Genomic DNA, 22,134 nt, shown 5'->3' with positions numbered 1-22,134 from the left:
ACCTTTCAACACGACAATGACCCCAAGCATACATCCAAATCAACAAAAGAATGGCTTCACCAGAAGAAAATTAAAGTTTTGGAATTGCCCAGCCAGAGCCCTGACCTTAATCCAATAAAAAATCTGTGGGGTGACCCTAAAGAGGGCTGTACCAAGATATGCCCTTGCAGTCTGACAGATTTGGAGCACTTTTGCAAGGAAGAGTGGGCAAATATTGCCAAGTCAAGATGTGCCATGCTGATAGACTCCTACCCAAGAAGACTGAATGCTGTAATTAAATCAAAAGGTGCTTCAGCAAAGTATTAGTTTAAGGGTGTGCAGACTTATGCAACCAGCTTATTGTACATTCTTTATTTTTTATATTTTTTTCCCCTAACAGATTTGTTTGTTTTTCAATTTAATTGTACAGGTTATAGGTCATGTTAAAGGTCGGAAAAGTTTTGAAATGATTTATTGTGGCCTCATTTTTTTATATCACAAAAACCTTGTATTTTAACAGGGGTGTGTACACTTTTTATATCCACTGTAAATATATTAAATGTTCTTCGTTCCCCATTGCTGCAGTCCTTACTATTGGGTATAGTCCGCATCCAGTCGGCCCGAATACCAGAGTATAAGGCTGACGTCGGTCAGGGCGCATTAGACTGACGTCAGTACGTCAGGGTACTAATGCGCATGACCGACGTCATATCCTCAGTCTTTTTTGCCGCATGGTCCGATGCAGAAGCAATTTTGCGAGTGCAGGTTGGCGTTCTGAAATATTTCCGAAACCGGAGTTTCAGACCGAAACAGAGTTGGCTAAGTACCCCGTTGGGGAACATTTTGGTTTTTTCTTGCCTCAGTATTTTACCGGATGTCAGAAAAAGTGAATAACTGTATTTCTTGTGGGAAACAGATACCTCATAGGGATTACCATACCTTGTGTATACCTTGTTTAGGGCCTGAGCACGACGTTGTTGGTTGCCGCTCTTGTGCTAGGTTTAACAAACGCACTATTAAGAGGAGGTTAGACTGTGCCAGGTTAGTGTTTGGGAAGCGTTGCAATTATAAAATGCCGTCAGATGCTCCGACGCCAGCTTCGTCCAAGAAGCGCAAGGACAAAACAGCGAAGCCTAGGGTTGATGAACCGGCAGTCCCGGACGTCGGTTCTTTAGAAGGCTCAGTGGAGCCAGAGGTTTTGCCAGGAGTTTCCATGGAGTCCCAGGCAGAAACTTTACTGTTACAGGATGTGCCTTCTCAGGAGGTAGGCCAGGCTGAGGGGGCTTCTCAGGTGACTGTTCTTCCCTCTCTTCCCAAGGTAGTTAGAGCCTCTCCTTCTGTTGCCAAAACTTCTTTGAGAGGTAGGCCTACTTCAGCTTCAGTGGGGGCTTCTCCTAGCATTTCGGGTTCTGTACCTAAGAAACATATGCTTAAAATGGCAGAAGATTTGATTACTATGATTAGAGGTTCTATGCCCCGCCTGATAAGAGGCCTAGGGTGGAACCGAGTTTGATAGTTTTGAACAGTGTTCAGAGGCTTCAGAGTCTTCTGCGGAAGACTTGCAGGAGTATCCTACTTATTCTGATTCTGATGTGGATGATTCCACTCCTACAGCTTCTCCTCCTGAGGATTTCTCATTTTCAGAGACTCTGCATTCCATGAGGGAGCACTTTAAATGGGAAGGCCAGGATTACTCTGATTCCAGGAAAAGGCTTAGGGAATTCTTGTTTTTACCCCAGCATAGGCCCTTAGCTATTCCTCCTGTGTTGAATGTGGTGGAAGATGTTTTTGCAGAGGCTTCCTGAACCCTGACTCTTTGCCTCCTGCTCCTGTTAAGCCTGATAGGTATTATAGGGTGCCCGAAGCTCATAAGTATTTGTTTAAGAGCCCTAGGGCGGACCCAGAAACTATTTCTCAAGGGCCTAAAGGTGTTAAAGCTTCTGTGATTAAAAATCCTGTTCCCACTGATAAAGAGACAAGGGCTTTGGATAGGTGGGGAAAGAAAGTGTATACTTCTTCCACTCTAGCCATGAGAGCATTGAATTGTCAGTTTCACATGCTAAAATGTCAGAATTATCTCCTTTCACAATTGAAATCTAAGGTGGATGCTTTGGCGGAAGGTATTGAGTGTAAAGAGTTGCTGGATTTGGTTCATGTGTCTGAACAAGTGGGTAAGCATTCTTTGCAATGTGGTTTTGATGCTGTACAGGCCTCCTCGAGGGTGGCTGCTACTAGTTCTGTTCTTCGCAGGCATGCCTGGTTGAAGGATCAGAATTTAGCTGAGCATGTTAAGACAAGGATTTTGGATGCTCCTTTACAGTCTGATGTGTTGTTTGGATCGCCTGTGGAAGCAGTTTTAAAGAAAATGGAGGACAAAGCTAAGTCTATGCAAACTGTTAAAGATTTTTGCAGGTGCAGCCACCGAAGTTTAGTAGAAATTGGCCTGCTAAGGGGTGGACATATCCTGCTTATGATTCCCAGTCTAGGGGTAGGTCTAGACGTGGTAGGGGCAGGGCTCAAGGTTCTTTAGGCCTAGAACAGGGAATTCACCTGCTCAGACTTCTGGTGAGGGCAGGGGTCAGTCCTTTCGTAAACAGACCCAATGACCTGTCTTTTCAGCTGCCAGTAGATTCCGCCTGGCAGCTCCTTTGGGAGGAAGACTGTCTCTTTTCAAAGAAAATTGGGATTTAATTACTCAAGACAAATGGGTGTTGGATATCATTCACCACGGTTACAGATTTTATTTCCATACAATGCCCCTTTCAAAGGCATGCCAGACGTTCCTCCTCCACAAAGAAAAGAGGCTCACAAGCAAGTTTCTCAGTTACTCCAGATAGGGGCCATTCAGCCAGTCCCTGTATCAGAAAGGGGCCTAGGATTTTATTCTCGCCTGTTCCTAGTACCAAAGAAGGGGAACACGTGGAGACCAATTTTGGATTTATCTCTCCTCAACACTTTTCTGGACATTCCCAAGTTCAAGATGTTGACGTTACAACAGCTTTTACCTCTGCTGGGCAAAGATCACTGGATGGTAACTTTAGATCTCAAGGAAGCTTACCTTCATGTGCCTATAAGGCTAAGTTGCAGGAAGTATCTGCGGTTTCGAGCTGGAAATTCTCATTATCAGTTCTCTGCATTGCCCTTTGGCTTATCTACTGCCCAGAGTATTCACAAAGGTTCTGGCTCCAGTGATAGCTTACTTCAGGCTTCAAGGAATTCAAATCTATCCTTACTTGGACGACTGCCTGATTCTGGCTCAAGAAAAGGAAGACCTTCTACAGCATCTGGAACATGTTATAGCAGTGCTAAGATGCCTAGGGTATTCTGTGAACGAAATAAAGTCCAGTCTAGTACCCTCTCAAGACATGTGCTTTCTGGGTGTGAGACTGAATACAGCAGCCCAGATGGCCTTTTTAACCCCGGACAAACAAAAGAGTCTATCACTTTACTTCCATCAACTATCTCATCAGTCCGTGCTGACTGCAAGGACAGTCCTTCAAGCATTAGGGTTCATGGCATCTTGTATTCTGGTGCTTCCCAATGCCAAACTGCATATGAGGAAGCTACAATGGTATCTCAAAGTGTATGGACACAGCACTGCCAGGATTTGGACACTGTCATTCAAATAATACCTTGCCTTCAAAAAGAATTTTTGTGGTGGGCTGAGGAATGTCACCTAAACAAGGGACTCTCTGTGACCCGGCCAGAGGCGAGTCAGGTTTTAACGACAGATGCCTCGGACATTGCTTGGGAGCTCATCTAAATGGAAAGTGGATACAAGACAAGTGGCCTGCCAGACTACAGCATCTACATATCAACATGAAGGAGATGTTAGCAGTCCAGTTTGCATTAATGGCTTTCAAGGAGTTACTTCTTCCAGGGCAGGTGTTGATTCTAACAGACAACACAACTGTCATGTGGTACATCAACAAGCAAGGGGGAACACATTCTTATCCTCTATGCAGGCAAGCAATGATTTTATGGGAGGCTGCGCTAAGCTTGCAACTAACTCTTCAGGCAAGGTTTCTGCCGGGAGCACAGAACTCCTTAGCAGATGTGTTAAGCAGACAAATCATGGATCCCCACGAGTGGAAACTGGATCTTCATGTATTTCAAAAATTGACAGTGTCATGGGGAACTCCAGACATAGATCTGTTCGCTTCTCCACTAAACCACCAGCTGCCACAGTATTGCACAAAGGGGTTTCATCACACAGCTTGGAAAGTGGATGCTCTGTCTTTCAGTTGGAAAAACCTTCATGTGTATGCCTTTCCTCCTCTGCCTCTTCTTCCAAAGGTACTATTAAAGGTCAGACAAGACAGGCCAAGGATGATTTTGATAGCTCCAGATTGGCCTCGGCAACACTGGTACCCACTACTACGGAGTCTGGTAAGGAAGCCTCCATGGCCTTTACCTCTGATTCCTCATCTGTTATCTCAGAAGGATGGTCATCTGCTCAATGTCAAGCTTCACTCTCTTCATCTAACAGCCTGGCATATTCTGTGTTGAAACACAGCAGGTCTCAACTTCCTCGACAAGTTTTAAATGTGATTATGGAAGCTAGAAGACCTAGTACAAGGAAAGTGTACGCAGAAAAATGGAAGAGATTTTTATTTTGGAGTACAGCAAAGAATTTGCAGGTTTCTGAGCCTAATTTGAGTGTGGCTCTTCAATACCTTACTGAGTTATTGGACAAAGGTTTGTCCTTCTCTTCCATTAAGATTCATGCTGCAGCAATTTCAGCTCACTATGATTGTGACCCACCATTGTTTTCGCATCCTTTGTTCAAGCAGTTTCTTAGAGGGGCAAAGAATATAAGACCCCCACGTAGAGCTCCTACTCCTGCTTGGGATCTCAATTTTGTGTTGGAAAAACTTACTCTACAACCTTTTGAGCCTGCGGCTACTGCTGAATTGAAATACTTGTCATGGAAGACTGCTTTTCTGTTGGCTATTACTTCTGCAAGAAGGGTGTCTGAGTTGCAGGCCCTTATGGCAGTAGAGCCATTTTTGATTTTCCATAAGGATAGGGTATCATTACGTACTAATCCTTCCTTTATGCCTAAGGTGGTTTCTAGTGTGGCTTTAAACCAAACTATTCATTTGCCTACTTTTTATGCAGACCCCCAAAATAAAGGGGAAAAGATTTTGCACACTTTAGATGTACACAGGCAATTGCGTTATTATTTAAGCAGGACTAAGGATTTTAGGCAGTCTCAGCAATTGTTTGTTTCTTTTGCTTTGAATTCACAGGGCAAGCCTGTGTCAAAACAAACTATTTCTAGGTGGATTGGCTTTTGCATTGCATTTTGTTATTCCCATCATGGCAAGGAGATTCCAGCTGGGATTAGGCCTCATTCCACTAGGGCTACTGCCACTTCAACAGCATTTCTAAGGGGTGGCAACTAAGGATATTTTGGAAGCAGCTACTTGGAGTTCAGTGCATACTTTCTCTAAGCATTATCACCTTCCTATCTACTCAAGTCTAGGGCTGGTTTTGCCACAGCTGTTTTGCAAGGCATGTTGTCAGCTCCTGCTTCTTTATGATTTGCCAGCCTCCCTTACCTCTGCTTTGGGATTCTACCCAATAGTAAGGACTGCAGCAATGGGGAACGAAGAACATAGTACAGTTTTGTACCTACCATAAATGTAGATGTTCGAGGATCCCATTGCTGCAGTCCAATTTACCCTCCCTCCTTGCCTCTGTGTTTAGGGGTGGTTGTGTAGGTGAGGTTACATGCTTATATTTTTGTATATATTCTTGTATATATTGTACATATTTTTGGTGCAGGTATTTTGGGCCTTGTCTTTTTAGGGTCTTCTGACATCTGGGGCAAGAAAAGACTGAGGATATGACGTCGGTCATGCGCATTAGTACCCTGACGTACTGACGTCAGTCTAATGCGCCCTGACCGACGTCAGCCTTATACTCTGGTATTCGGGCCGACTGGATGCGGACTATACCCAATAGTAAGGACTGCAGCAATGGGATCCTCGAACATCTACATTTATGGTAGGTACAAAACTGTACTTTTTCCAACCAAGCAGTGGCCATTTAATGAGAAACACTCCCACACTGAATAGTTCACACAAAAGGGGCCTTTGAGAAGAGGTAGTGGTGAAGATGTAGAGGCCAAGATAGGCAGTCAAGTAAGGACAAAAGAAATGGTTTCCCCAGCCAAGAGGGTATGCCTCACTTGACCTATCCCCTACCTGCCCTGAATGTCAGGTATTTTCCTCCTTCGGAAACAAGTGGTTCATGCTGTAGATGAGGGAGCTCATTGCTTCATGTTACAAAAGTCATACTTGGATCCTTTCCCATCTTCATGGGGATGTCTTCATGCTTCCAGATCAGGTGGCCTTCACAGGGGCCTATCCTAGACCAAATACTCTCTTCAGTAGAAAGGTTTGTTCTGCTAATAAAGCTGGGGGCAGGATTTTACTCCAGACTGTGTGGTCACCAGGAGAAACGGACATTAGAAACACCATTTAGACCTCCAAGTTAAGAACATTTATGGTGGTTAAAGAGTTTTAAGATGTTAATCTTTTTGTCCCTTCTTCCTTACCATTATTAGATGCTTTCTTGATCGCTTTAGATATGAAAGAGGCTTATCTGCATAGCTTAAACAGCTGGGAGTTTAGAATCCTGTTGGCACAGCATTTCCTTTTCACATCCTTGTGTTATGGACTGGCCATTTTCCCAGCATGTTCACAAAATGCTAAAGCCCATTATTTGCTGACCTCTGAGTTTAGAATTACCTCTTCTTGGATGACATTTTGATCCTGCTGACCTCCCAGGAATTGCCTTTAAAAGCCCTGGACTACACCATATTATGTCTAACAAAATCCTAAGGTTCTCTATGAACTGCCAGAAATCTGGTCCCCCCCCCAAAAAACATTTAGACTTTTCTAGGAGCAGTCTTGGAAACCAAGAAGACAGACTGCCCCCCCCCCAAAAAAAAAGACTTTGCCAAATGCCTTCTTTCAAGTAGAAATGAAGACTTGTTTGTCAAGAAGCGCCATTGTAAAGACAGCAAGGTACAAGTTAGCCTACAATCCTCCACATGGTTCCAGCCAGGCTTCTCTCTCTTTTTTTTTCTGTTTATTTGTTTTTGTTTTTATATTTGAATTTAACTTGAAGAGCACATTGATCCACATGGACCTTTTTCAGACTCTGCCCAAGAGATTTGTCTGGTTATGTGACTTGTTCAGAGTTGCAGTCTGGAAGTTGAGGATGACCAAATCAAACCCCCAGTCAAACCCCCACCCACAGAAAGCAGCCTGTTAATAGCTCAGCTCGATCGAATGTGCTAACTGCTAGACGAAAATCCTGTGGTGCTCTAGGTATATCCAGTCACTGGAGAATGTCCTTGCATTTGTACCATCTGTCCTCAAAGAGTTCAAATGGTGGGCTTCTCTGGTGATGGCTAATCCATGGATGTCATTTGTCAACCTCTGGGGGTATAATTGTTGATGAAAACTTCATCAGAATTGGCCCAGGAAGTGCACACATGAGCTCTGAAGTCTTATGCATGTTGAAACCAGTAAGATGAAACAAAGTATATCCATTTTAGAGATGATGGCAGTTATCTGTGCACTCCAAATGTTCAAAATGGTGTAGACGTCATGGGTATTACAGATGGAATACTTTACAGGACTGTTCATGAAAAGCATGTTCATAAGCTTTTGGCCTGTGTTAGTGCTCACAGACTGGTAAAAATGGAGGGCTGCCAAGATCCCTTGCTTGATTCCAAAAAAAAGGAGCCAGAAAGACTCAAGATAAGGGTGTAAAAATGACCAACCTTAATTGACACTTCTGTTAAAGTGTACCTTTTCACTGTCTGCCTCTAAAACTTTCTTAGTGGTGAGCTTTTCTTTTTTGCATTTGTATCCATCAAATCTGGATACATAATGAAAAGATAGCACCCTATCATCTACTACTGGAAATGAGACATGAGGCCTAACTTCTCATCCTATGCCTGAGTGCACCAATGGTCGGGCTTATGCAGTGTTCTCTTAACCCCTATCCCCCCAAAAAATGTGTCTGTGAAATTGAGTTTAGTTGCAGGGGGTCTGCTGCCTTCACTCTCAGCTGAACTAAGGCTGATCTGTCTTTCCTTTCACTGCTAAGTTTTTGATTGCACCTGCAGCAGTGATCTTGTAAAATCATTTACATGGAAGATGACTACGCAAGTGAAAGAGCTCATGATCTGCGAGTACTGCCTGATGCAAATACACTGCAGTATGCCATCTTCTCACCCTTAGTTCCAAAGAGTTCACTCCTAAACATAACAGTCATTGATATTCTCATGGTTAAATTGTGGAAGGGGTTCAATCAGCTCTGCTAGATGTTAGTGGTCCAAGACACCTATCTAAATCTAGCTCTTGGGCTTGAGGAAACAGAGTAGAAGGTTGTCCATCTCTTTAAGCTGTGCAGGGATGATATCTCATTTTTGTCAGCACTCAGCCCAGGTTACATGCATTTTGGGACCCTCACCCCAATAACGTACTTTGTGGTTTGGACAGTGGTTCCTCTTCCTTTTCTCTTGACGCGAGTGTGTCTGTAATTTGGTATGTGGAGGAGGTGCCTTAGTCAGCCTGTTCTTTGTATTAAAGGATGCTATCTTTTCAGCAAAGAAGCATCAGTATAATTGAGTTATTGGTGTCCATGCTTTGTAGCCCCCCCCCCTCCAAATTGTACAGCAAACTTTTTAAATATCTAAGGGCCACCTTTTATGCAGTTTTTCATTTGGCTACACCTGTATAGACTAAATTCAGACCGGTAAATAGGGCAAAATAATTTTCTCTTCCTTCAGTTTAGGCTTGAGGGCTCTCACCTTAGCATTTTACATGCCCATCTTTGCTCCCGTCTAGCAAATCAAATACTAAAAAGTCTTTGTGACTTCCGTGAGTCTGGAGTTAGTCTGTTGTGAAAGTATTAGTGGAGTATCATCAGCTGGTTTTCATAGAGCCCATTTATCTTTGAAAAATTATGATAAGGTTGGTAGGGTAGGAGCTACTGGAGTACATCACTGTCAGCAGGCTATTCTGGGTGTACTCTTTAGGGAGAAGAATTTGAGTTCCAAAAGAGGTGATGTGCTGTCTACAGATAAAGCTGTGTACACCTACCCTGTTTGGTCTCTCCTCTACTTTCTTTGGCTCCAAGACATAGTGACGTCCTTGTAGACAGAGGAAAACACCGAATGTCAGGTGGCGTTGGCTCTAGTTGTTAAGTCTCTCCGGTGGCAAGTATGCTGGCAGACAGGGAATTCTCCATGGGAGCTAGTTATCTAAGTTTGCTGAAAATTAGCAAGTTGCCACTTGAGGCAAGTGTGTCCCAAATATTGTCAAATATGACTGCAGCCTTAAAAAAAAAAAAAAAGGCTACATCCTAGAACTGCTTGGTCGCCCTGTCCCCATCCAGGCCATACCTCTCAACCTTTCAGTGCAAGAAACTGGACAAAGGTTGAAATAATGGGGGTACACAGGCCCAAAAACAGGGACAGGTTTTAAATATTGCTCCTATAAACTTAAAAGTTTCTAGAATAGCAGGCTTTGAATTATGTATTTTCTGAAAGACATGAAATCTGAAACTCAAGTGTTTGTCATTTAGTATAATTTAGTTACTTCAGTCCTCAATGATTTGCAAGAAAACCACAAATTTTATGAGGAACAGACCAAACCTGTGAGGCAAAAATCGGACATTCTTTGGAAATCTGGACAGTTGAGAGGTATTATCCAGGCCTCCTGTAGTTGGCTACTTAGTGTCAAGATGATGTTGCAGGCAGAATCTTTGTTGAAGACTTCATAGAATCTTTGCTAGCCTTAGTACTAGGATGCGAGTTCAGCTTGCGTCATGTCCCATTCACTAGGAAACACCATAGAAAGTGCCATTTTGAATGGTGTTTCTCAGAATAAAATTATTTGAATATAATTTTGATGAAGTATCCTCAATGCCGTCATGTAGACTTTACAGACAAACAGCACTTCCAAAGTAGTTTTGTCACCATGCTACTGCATGTAGAGGCTTTAGAAAAAGAACTGGCAGCAAGTATCCAAAGTTTTTTTCCAGTTTCTTAAAAAAAAATTGTCCCTCTTCCTAGTTGCTCCCTCTGCTTCCTTTGTATAAGTATTGCTGCTCTTTAGTTACTGCTTGAGAACTAATTTCAGAATGATTTAGCAGATTATAAGTAGACTATTGTAAAGAAAAAAACAGCCAGAAGTTCTTTCTGTGGCATTGATGCTAAGTTTTGCAGAAGGTCAGGGCTTAACTTAGTCACCTACCTGTCAAATGGCTTTCTGCCATTGTTTCAACAGTGCAGTTGAATCACCATGTTTATGTCAGTAGCTTCTGTTTTACTTTGTTACATTCATGTCTGTGGCTGCATATGTACTTGGGAGAATAAAAAAAGACTAACAACTGAGAATGGGCAAAGACCATATTAAGTAGAGAAACCCAGGACTTCAGAGACTGACATAATTATAAACATTAATAAAAACTTTTAAAATTTTTATATGCCTTGCTGTCTGTCAGCTGTCAACCTTCCTGCAGTTGGCGAGAACTGATCATAGGAGGTAATCATGTAGATAGCCATTAGTGGGCTTTCTTCTTTTAACCCTAATCCCTCTCCTGCAAAGGTTGATGGGCAGGTCACAGATCTGAGGGCCTGTAGTGCCTTCTCCCATGGTTGTGCACATTCCCACAAACATCCCATAAAAGCTACTAAAGAAATGTCCTGACCCATCTGTTGCACACCATGCAACTTTCTATCCAGTAGGTGCCAAAGCCAGGGACGAGCTGATATTTGTTACTCCCTGCCACTGCTAAGCTGCAAGCAATCAAGCCACCAAGTAATCTTCATGCCTTCTGATTAGGGTTTTATTCCTGTAGAGCTTGCTTTGTATGTATTGGGTGCCATGCAAACATTTGTGCATACCAGGCACAAAGCAACTTTTCATTTACAAGTTATGTATACTAGCCTCTGAAACGAAGGGAAACCACAAAGTCTTCAGTTACGTCAGGAACCACCATGGCAAAGCCCAGGTTTGTTCCGAATTAGTACTCAATGGCATCGCTTACACTGTTCCTGTTGACTTAGCCAACCTGCTAGTAGATAGGTTCAATGCAAACTTCACCCCCTGTCCCCCCAAAAGGTCTTTTTGACATCCCTAATACTTGTACCGCGCCTCACATTTCCGTTGATCAATTGTTAAAGGCCCTGTCCAAGGCAAAGAATACAGCTTCCATAGGACCTGATAGTATCCCAGGCTGTATTCTTCACTATCTTCAGCAAGAACTAGCTTCGCCATAGAGCACCCTATTCAACCACAGCTTAAGTACAGGCTTCATTCCAGCAGAGTGGAGAACTGCCATTGTCATCCCTCTGCACAAAGGTGGTGCCACTACTGACCCTGGAAACACTCACCCCATTAACTTAACAAGTCTTATTTGTAAAGCCTTGGAGCGTATTATTATGGATTTCATAAACAAGGACATAGGCAATCTCCAAGCACTTGACTCCACCCAGTTCGGATTCGTCAAAGGCAGATCTTGCCTGTTGAATCAGGTTGATTTCTCTGAGACTGTCGCCAAGGCCCTGGATGAGAGAAAGTCAGTACATACAGCTTACCTTGACTTGGCCAAGGCCTTTGATGCAGTCCCCCACTCAGGCATTATCGAAAAGCTAACAAAACTTGGTGTAAATCCCTGTCTGATCAGGTGGGTGGCCAACTGGCTCACTGACAGGACCCACAAAGTCAAAATAGGCGCCTCCACCTCCGATAGCGGACCTGTCACTAGTGATGTTTCTCAGGGATCTGTCCTAGGATCGGTTCTGTTTGGCATCTACTTCTCAGAGGTCCAGGCAAAGACAAAAGGCCTGTGGCTGACCAAGTTTGCAGATGACTGTAATTTGGGTGCTGTCATTGACTCCCCAAATGATGTTAACATACTGCAATAGGTTCTCACAGCAACAAGTGACTGGTGCCAAAGTTATGGCCTCAAGTTAAACACAAAAAAAGTATCATATCTGGTAAAAACACTGCCATTACTGATTACCACATCAATGGCACCCCCCCCTAAGCACACAACCTGTGGTGAGAGACCTGGGTACTCAGGTTGAAAAAAATTTCACATTTGACCATCATGTAGCAGGAGTGGTCAGAAAAGCCTTTTATAAGTAAAGGGATTGCATCCAGAAAAAAAGGTTATTATCTCTTTATGCTCCTCCCTCATTAGACCAATAATTGAGTATAACGTCCTGATTGGTATGTACCTCTCCAAACATCTACAGCAACTGGAAAGGCCACAGAAATACCTCACAAACAGAATCCATGGCCTCCAACACCTGACCTATGTGGATAGGCTCAAGTCACTATCACTCTACTCGGTATACAGATTTCTCAGACATGATCTGTGTCTCACCTACAAGGCAATCTCGGACCCTGCCCTACTAGAGATGTTCCATATCTGTAAGTCTAACTTTTTTGCGCATTGCCCAATCAATAAGCCTGAACCTAATATACAACATCAACAAAACCTGCCGGAGAGACAAGTTTGTCTCCCAGAGGTGCCCCATACATGTCGGAGTATGACGCTGATTGTCTTCAGGCACAGCCTTGAAGGGTGGAGGGAAAACTACAAATTTGTCCTAGGGGTCCACCTGTGTCCCTCATTGACAGGGGCGACAGGTGCTGACTGTGGTTTCATTTTTGGGGATAAGCTCTTGGCTAGGCTTGTAAAGCCCCCAAGGCCATTAGCCTAGTGATCTCCTATGATCCATAATTCAACATTTTAAAATGTTCTGTTTTAAAGTTTGATCATTGTGGTGGTCTACAGTTTGAAGGGAACTGAATCAAAAATTTGATTTCATCACAGGATTCTTTAGTTTGTGTTGTTCACTACAAAAAAGCAAAACTTGCAATTGCAGAATAAATTGAATTAAGACAAATGCAAAACTTTTTATGGGAAACAAAGTTCCTACGATCACCATCACACCTCTCAACCTCCAAGTATTAAAATCATAACACAGGGTTAGAAAGCGGAGCACATTCTTTTCCCAATAGAAGTCTTTGTGTACTAGACTTTATGTAGTTAGTGGTAGTAAAACTTTATATAGCTTTAGCTTACGTTTTTATATAAGCTTACTTTATGTATTTAATCTCTGTTAAATATGTAGTATGTACCCATAAACATAAATCCAGAAGGAGTAAGGCTAAAATTGAAGTAAAAAATTCATATTTGAAATGTATGCTCGCCATGCATTAGACAGTGTTTTTTGTATCTCTCTACTAAGTGTAACAAATTCCAAGCTTGCTGCATGGTTGATAGAGGGTCACATTTGCAGCATGCTGTAATCAAGGACTTGGAGCATGTGCATCATTGCACATTTCATCTTTTGAACAAAAGTTGAGTCAGGAGGTATTGTATTAATCAATTCTTTTACTCCATTTACTGTGTTATGCTGACTGCATTAATGTTTAGAATGGACTAGACTTGTAACTTTTTCTCTGGTAATACTGTTAACTGTGTGTTCTGTTATGAAAAGAGTATTGAATATTGTGGTGCCATCCATTTACCAAAATTGTTGCAGGTAAAGTTGTATGCAATAAAATCTGGCTTTTGAAATGCCAAAAAATTTAAAAATGTGTGTTTTCTGATGGTTGAGTTCCAGAACCATAACTGATTGCATCTAAAGAAAGCCTGTATACTAGCTAATTGGACCATATTTTTTCTGTCCAGGGAGGGGAATGTGGTTTTAAGACCAGTCTGAAACTGAGATTACTGGCTGATTTACATACCTTCAGTTTTATTTGTGACATTTTAAAAAAGTATCTAGTAATTGTGCCTGCACCAGTGGCATAGAGGGATAAATATCTGACTATGGCCCAGTGACCTGAGTTCAAATAGTGTCATGTGTTTGGTGGTACAGTGAGGATGGGGGTGCATGCTTTGGAACACACAGTGTCTCGAGTTCAGAGAGCACCTCATGTGTCTAGTGGTACAGGGAGGATGGGGGTGCATGCTTTGGAGTACATGCTGTGCACTAGTTGATTTCCCCGGTGGAGACCAAGGAAACAACCATGCAGTGTCTTCTCTGGGTGGACAGAACAGTCCTTCTATTGCCAGCCACTAGCAGAAGAGGGGGTTGTCATGGAAGTGCACCCTGGGGGGGGTAGGGCTAAAATAGATAAAAAATGTCATATCACCCCTTATGGCTACCTTACATGATGGTCCTCACCCTCAGGTGATGGGGTTTGGAAAGGAGATGATTGGCAGGCAGCAGGGGCGCAAAAAGAGACCAAGAAAAACGTATCCAGTAAGTGTTTGTTGTTTAAGATGGAAATAGTATAGCAGGGTATGAAGTCATAGTATGTATTAAGTTGTACCTTTGTGATTAGGCTCCAGGCAAAAAGTATTCCATTTTTGTGGAGTCAGCTGCTTGTGGGCCACATTATAACAAAAAAAGTTTGATAATGGCTAGTTTTACACTGGTAGCAACAGCTTTCCTTTTTACTAAGTCTTACCTCATAGACAGAAATGAATTTTTAAGTCCTTTTATTTAATTTTGTTAGCCTTAATTGCTCGTGTTTTCATTTTGCCAGAAGCTGAATTAATGCTGTTTTGTGTTGTAGGAGTCGCCAACAACACCCAAGCAAATCTTTTCCGACAGTGAACTATCACCTCCCTCACCAAAGCAACCCAACTCAGTAAGTATGCACATTGCAGAAACTTGATTTTGCCTGTGATTAGAGTAGGATGGATTAGTCTGCAGTTAGGTTGACATGTGGAATTCTAATATCTGGCTATCTTTATGTAATGGCCAGCCGCCTTCTTTGAGGATGAACAATCAGTTGACCATTAAAGTTCTGAATATAATGACCAAACTTAAAGTAGCCATTAAGCTGTTGGCTACCATAATGTTTCGTCTGTAGTACAGTGGTAGTATCCTTGTTTTGGTACACTGCTGATTGGTATATATTCTATCTCCATAAAAGTTCATTTGAAATAAGTTAGGAAGGTACGGAATCACAAGCAGAAAATGTTGTAGGGTACATTTTTATATTTTCAAAAAGATATGGCCCTGCTGTAACAGTAAACATTACCAAGAGCCCCATATTTGGATTTCAGAAACATTCTTACTTGTACCTTGCGTGTGCGTGCAATCACTTGCATACTTTTTGGTTCTCCATGATAAACTGTATCAAACTAAGCACTTATTTCTCGACTAAAATGTCATCCCCCAATCACCTTCTGTTGGAAGAATTAATAGCTGGCATGAAAACCGGCTGCAGAAGCCACTGATTGAGTGTTCTAACCAAGGAGTTCAGTGCGTTTTATCAAACCTTGATGTACCATGAAATAGTAACAATTAGACAAGGAAACCAATACTTACAAAAGGTCACAATGACATATTCAGTAACCAAAACTGCAAGAAAGACCAAGCCAAGCTAGAGTCTTCACTGTGTAATACCTTAATCCTCCTTTGTGGTGGCCTATAGGATATGCAAATGACCCCTTAAGGATAAGTTGGTGTTTCAGCTTCGTGGCTTCTAATGCCCATTATTTAAGTCTTTACCGGGACATTCAAGCCAATAAAGACAATCCCCACTAGCTGTAGACATGCCATATTTTGGCCTTTTTCTGACCTTGTCAGTACAGCATAACTCGATTGTTTGGCTATACTTTAGAAACACTGAGCCTAAATCTAAGCCCAGTGTCCACAAACATTAGATTGGCAACAACAAATCCCATATAATATCCAAATCAAAGGGTAAAAAGATCAGAAGTGCAAACCATTAACCACATTCAGGATTTTGTGTTTGAAGATGAAAATGCAGGCTATTGCAAGTTAGTGATATCTACTGTGGTTCAATTGTAAACAAAGATATGGAAGTGCAATTCAACTTTTCCAAGGTACGGCAGGATACTCCTGCTAGGAGAACTGCACATACATATTGATTAATTGTGTTCTGAAGTGCCTGTAAATTAAAGTAAAGGTGGATGCACTAGCTGTAAGGTAGAGTTTGTTTTGCAAGATGAGAATAAGAACTCCCTTACTGGGGGGAAATCCGTCTTCCTTAGTGAAATGCTTTACAGCAAATTTTTAATACTTAATTTGGGTTATAGCTTGAATAGCATGCCTGGAAAAGATGAGTGAAGGGGGTAGAGGGATTGTTGAGTAGTGACTCAAGGTGAAGCAGTTCAGAAAGTTTAGCGATAATGGAGAAAAAACACTTGGATGTACCAGAACGCATGGCTGAAAGGTAGTTTTCAGTCCTTATTGGAAAGGTTTTATATTAAATCTCCAGGAGTTTTATGTAGCTACCATAAAATTAGATAATCTGAGTCTGTATTCACAGCTTTATGTTGACTTTAGGAAGGTTGGAAAATGGTGAAAGACAAAGGCTCCAGAGTAGATCCATGAATAACTCCTGAGATACTGGGGATAAACCATCACCATTTTAATCCTTGTTTGTGTCTTTCGGCTTTTCCCGGTTAGGGGTCGCTACAGTGGAACTCCAGTCCGCTAATAATTGGTAGTTGAGTTTTATGTGCAGAGTTACCAGCCCTGGCGCACAACCTTCAATGAAGGTACGCCCATTCACGCATGTCTCCACACAGAAGACGCTCTAGCTGAGAATCGAACCAGACAGCGTTTTACTGTGATGCGACAACGCTACCGCATAACCACCGCCGCGGATCACCGTTTTAATCCTAATTATTCAAATTTATAAGGTAGTTTTAGAACCACTGCATAACATTTGAGTCCGTGCCATTAGCCTGCGTTTCACTGAGATGTACTTTGTGAAAGACTGAAAGAAAGGATTTGGTTAGATCAATAAACATATGTATATTTAAGAAAAGCAAATTCAGAAGAGCTTAAGAATGATCATAGACTGTGTCTGCAACCTATGTTTCACCATGTCTGACCACTCTGAATCTGACTTCCGACGTAACCAATGTTTCTTGATGAAACTCTGAATACAATAGAGTGCAAGGTGTATTTATTACCAGAGAAAGCCATGTCTCATGTTCTTCGTGTTTCACTGTTGCAGTCGTTACATTTGGGTAATCCTGATGGCAGGTTGCCCTCAGTCGGCCTGAATTCCAAAGTCCTGGGTCTTGCATCGGCCGCTGTCGCCCCTTCCCTGACGTCAGGTCGTCAGGGGTATAAAAGATGCAACCAATGCCATTTTCCTTAGTCTTTCTTGCCGCGTGGTGCCCGAAGCAGAAGCAGTTCGCAAGTGCCGGTCGGCCGACTCCTGAGATTTTCGTTCTCGAGTTTCAGATCTGAAGTCTTCAATAAAGCTAAGTACCCCATTGGGGAAACTTTTTTCTTGCTCCAGACCGATGTCAGAAAAAGTAAATAATTGTATTTCTTGTGGAAAGCAAATACCTCATAAGGATTTTCATTCTTACTGTGTTCCTTGCCTAGGCCCTGATCACAACGTTTCTGGTTGTCGGTTTTGTGCTAGATTTAACCAACGCACTATTAAGCATTGGTATGATTTTGATTTAAACTATTTTGGATGCCGGTTTAGTTATCCAAAAATGTCGTCAGATAGCCATCCAACTACTGGAGTTCACAAAAAATGCAAAGAAAAGGAGAGAGATACAACCGAGGCCCAAAACTGATGACGAAGCTTCTCCTAAGTCAGTCGCCGGTTCTCAGTGAGGTGCTTTTGCAGCCCCTGATGCCCGCTACTTTAGAGTCGCAAGCCGCTACCGATTCCCACGTGGAGTCAGCCATGCCACTGGAAACTCAAGGTATTGGAGCCTCGGATACTATTCCTTCAGATGGGTCCGGAGCCGCTGAGCAGGCACCGGCTTCTGAGGGTGTATTCAGACCTAAGCATCTTTATATTAAACTGACTTCAGCTTCAAAGGCAAAGACTAAAGCACCTTCTAAAGCAAAAAAACAAACTCAAGAGCCACGTGGTCAGGCCTCTATGCCCAAAAAACAGATGCTCAAAATGGCCGAAGACTTGATTACATTGATCAGGGGTTCCCATCCCCCTCCTGATAAGAGGCCTAGGTAAGAGACTGACTATGAATCTTCAGATCAGGTTTCCATTTCTTCTGATTCCGCTTCTGATCAGGAATATTCTCTTCCCCCATGAGGATTCTGATGCTGAAGAATCTATACCTTCAGCTTCTCCTCCACAGGACTATTCTTTTGGGGAAACCTTGCATACCATGAGGGAGCATTTCCACTGGGAGAGCCAAGATTTTTCAGAATCTAAAAAGAGGCTCAGGGATTTCCTTTTACTACCTCAACACAGGCCACAAGCCATTCCACCTGTGTTAGACAGACATTGTAGATGATATGTTTTCGGAGTCTAGTCTTACCTCTGACTCCTTACCTCCAGCTCCTGTTAAGCCTGACAGATATTACAGGGTTCCTGACTCTCATAAATTCCTTTTTAAAAACCCTGCTGCAGACCCAGAAACTGTTTCACAGGGTCCCAAGGGAGTTAAGGCTTCCACTGCAAAAAACCCTACCACCTCTGACAGAGATTCTAGGGCACTGGATAGATGGGGGAAAAAGTATACACATCTGCTACCTTGGCTAGAAGGGCCTTAAACTGTCAGTTTCATATGCTCAAATATCAGCAACATGTCATGGCATTGCTTAAACAGAAAATGTTGTTAAACTCTGAATGTGCAGAAAACAAGGAAATGCAGGATTTATTGCATGCAGCTGAACAAGTTGGAAAGCATACTTTGCAATGTGGTTTTGATTCTTTGGAGGCCTCCTGCAGGGCCGCAGTTACAGATTCTGTAATTAGGAGGCATGCTTGATTAAAGGAACAAAATCTGCCTGATCATGTCAAAGTTAAATTAATGACCAAAGTAATCACAGTTTTAGTTTTTTTATTCTTGAACAAGTTGATTTGGGACAAAGGGGCGGACCTGTTGAGGAATATTTGGAGTACATTGAGTTAAAGTGGCAGATCAGACTGAATGCATACTCCCCTCCAGGTCTTAATGATAGAATTTCTATAGCACCACTTTTGAAACTTAAACAGTTATTTATGTTATGATTTATTTATATTGTCGTTGGTATTTTTTGCCTTATAACATTCTTTACATGTGACACTATTGATTTAACATTTGGTTAGTTGACTTTTTGTGTACTTGCAAACAGGGGAGTATTCACTACTACCTTACACTTCCTGTGATGTTTCTTAATTGAAAGGAAATGATGTGGGGTAATATTTTACTAATTGACTGGGTGTGTATTTAAGGAGTTATCAGCCAGCAATTCACTGTTCTGAAGAAGTCTGAGTATTGACGAAAGCGCTTAACTTGTTGTTTTATCATTTTTAAACTGTGACTTTATGTGTATTTGTACTTCATTTTGATCATTGGATTGAGTAAAGAAAGAATTTTTTCATTATTCGGGCTCCGTCTCGTTGGATACCACCCTGCATCTGCTGTTCATTCTAGTTTTTATTCTGCTTACTGAGTTTGTCGATACTTTGGTGTTAAGGCAGAAGAGGTGTTGAAGAAAATGGAGGATAAGGCTAAATCTATGCAGACAATGAAGGATTTCTTACAGGTACAGCCACCCAGATTTAGCAGGAACTGGCCCTCTAAGAATTGGTCCTTTCCAGTGTCAGACAGACCACAAAGAGGCAGATTCAGATGCCCTAGAGGCAGGCAACAGCCCCAGGGCTCATACAGGCCCAAACAATGGGGTGCTTCTACCTCCAAAAGTGGAGAGGACAAATCACAGCCTTATAGAAAACAGTCCCAATGACTTCCCTCTGCCAATGCCAAGCACTTATTTTTTGGCAGCACCCTTAGGGGGAAAACTAGCACTTTTTCATCAAAACTGGCACAAGATCACCCAGGACAAATGGGTCTTAAATGTAGTCTCTCAGGGTTACAGGTTCCACTTCCACACCCTTCCAAAGGCAAAGGCTATGCCAGACCTGCCACACAATCAATGGGCAGAGGCACAAAAACAAGTTTCATCTCTCATGGATATGGGGGCTATTCAGCCAGTGCCACAACAAGAGCAGGGACAAGGATTTTACACAAGACTTTTCTTAGTACCAAGAAAGGACAAAGTCTGGAGACCAGTTCTAGGCCTGTCTATTCTAAATATGTTTCTGGACGTCCCAAAATTCAAAATGTTAACTCTACAGCAGCTTCTGCCCATGCTGGACAACAAGGCTCGGCTTGTAACTTTGGACCTCAGAGGCATACCTGCATGTCCCAATCAGACAATCTTGCAGAAGATACCTCAGATTCATAGCTGGCTCAATGCACTACCAATTCTCTGCACTGCCCTTTGGCTTATCTACTGCGCCCAGGGTCTTCACAAATTGCCTGGCACCAGTAATTGCATTTTGCAGACAAAGAGGAATTCAATATCCCTACTTGGACGACTGCCTTATTCAAGCAAAGACCAAAGATACTCTACTACAGCATCTGGCGTTTGTAGAAAGATTACTAATTAGCCTAGGGTACACAGTAAACGAAAAGAAATCAAAGCTAGTACCCTCGCAAGAGATAATATTCCTGGGTGCAAGCTTAAATACAACTGCCTAGATGGCTTTTCTCATGCCAGACAAACAAAGGCAACTGACTTCTTACTTCAAAAACATGGCAACAAAGACCCAGTTATCTGCAAGAAAAATTCTGCAGGCTCTGGGCTACATGACATCCTGCATCCTACTAATTCCATATGCAAGACTGCATATGAGGAAGCTACAATGGTATCTGAAAAGTGTTTGGACTCAACATTGCCACAGCCTGGAAACAGAATTTACTCTCATTCCCTGCCTGCAACAGGAATTTCAATGGTGGGCACAGGCCTGTCACCACAACAAGGGACAGCCATTCACCTTACCCACTGCCAGGCAGACACTAACAACAGATGCATCAGATTATGCCTGGGGGGTGCACATGGCGGGAAAATGTATCCAGGGCACATGACCCACAAACCAAATGCATCTTCATATCAATCAAAAAGAGATGCTAGCTGTACAAAATGCCCTGACAGCCTTCAAGGACCTACTTCATCCAGGACAACTACTGATAAAGACGGACAATACTACAGTCATGTGGTACATAAACAAGCAAGGGGGCACGCATTCCTACCCCCTCTGCAGACAAGCCATGACTTTGTGGAACACAGCATTGACTTAAGTACATCTGCAAGTGCAATTCCTGCCAGAAAAGACAAATACTTTGGCAGACGAACCAAGCAGAAACCTCATGGATCCTCACGAGTGGAAACTAGATCCACAAATCTTCAACATAACAGGGAAATGGGGATGCACAGACATAGATCTATTCGCCTCCCCTCACAACTGCCAGCTACAGAGATTCTGCACTCGGACGTATCACAAGCAAGCATGGAAAGTGGATGCCCTTTCATTCAGTTGGAAAGCCCTTACAGTATATGCCTTCCCTTCTCTGCCTCTCTTCTCCAAGGTACTCCTGAAGGTCAGACAAGAGAAGCCGAAAATGATACTGATTGCCCCAGACTGGCCACGCCAGCACTGGTACCCAATCCTAAAGAGCTTGTCTCAAGGCCCAGCCTGGACATTGCCTCTAATACCTCATTTGCTGACCCAACAAAACAATCAGATCCTACACAGCCAACTCAGAACCCTAAATCTGGCTGCATGGTGGATAATGTAATCATTCAGAACACACCTCTCTCTAAAGCAGTTATGGATGTTATTTTGGAGGCCAGGAGGCCCAGCACCAGAAAATCTTATGCAGAATAATGGAAGAGGTTCTGTGCTTGGAACCAAGCACAGGGAATTGACACGCTTGTACCAAATATTCCTCAGATTTTGCAGTACCTAACTGAGATGCTGGACAAAGGCCTATCCTTCTCATCAGTTAAGGTCCATGCCTCTGCCATTTCAGCTCATTACCATACGGACCCACCTATTTTTTCTCATCCACTGCTAAGACAGTTTCTCAGAGGGGTCAAAAACATAAGACCTCCAAGGATAGCTCCAATACCTGCATGGGACCTCAATTTTGTCTTGGAAAAACTCACACTGCCTCCTTTTGAGCCAGCCAATACAGCAGAGATAAAATACTTGTCATGGAAAACAGCTCTTCTCTTAGCAATAACTTCAGCAAGAAAAGTCTCGGAGTTACAGGCACTAATGGCTGTGGAAC

General features: G+C 42.6%; 1 protein-coding gene across 9 annotated transcripts in view; it reads left to right on the top strand.

Moving 5' to 3' along the window:
* ARHGAP12 (Rho GTPase activating protein 12) overlaps positions 1-22,134 on the top strand; it is a 1,910,410-nt gene that overhangs the window by 1,261,736 nt on the left and 626,540 nt on the right. For all 9 annotated transcript variants that reach the window (XM_044066697.1, XM_044066699.1, XM_044066698.1 and 6 more), the window contains one exon: positions 14,613-14,687. In XM_044066697.1, coding sequence (XP_043922632.1) covers positions 14,613-14,687 — 75 coding nt within the window. The remainder of the gene's footprint in view (positions 1-14,612; positions 14,688-22,134) is intronic.

Source organism: Protopterus annectens, chromosome 3.part1 (genome assembly GCF_019279795.1).
Source record: "Protopterus annectens isolate FY-2018-M chromosome 3.part1, PAN1.0, whole genome shotgun sequence".
Taxonomy (NCBI): domain Eukaryota; kingdom Metazoa; phylum Chordata; order Ceratodontiformes; family Protopteridae; genus Protopterus; species Protopterus annectens.
This window is presented reverse-complemented; position numbering and strand designations above follow the sequence as displayed.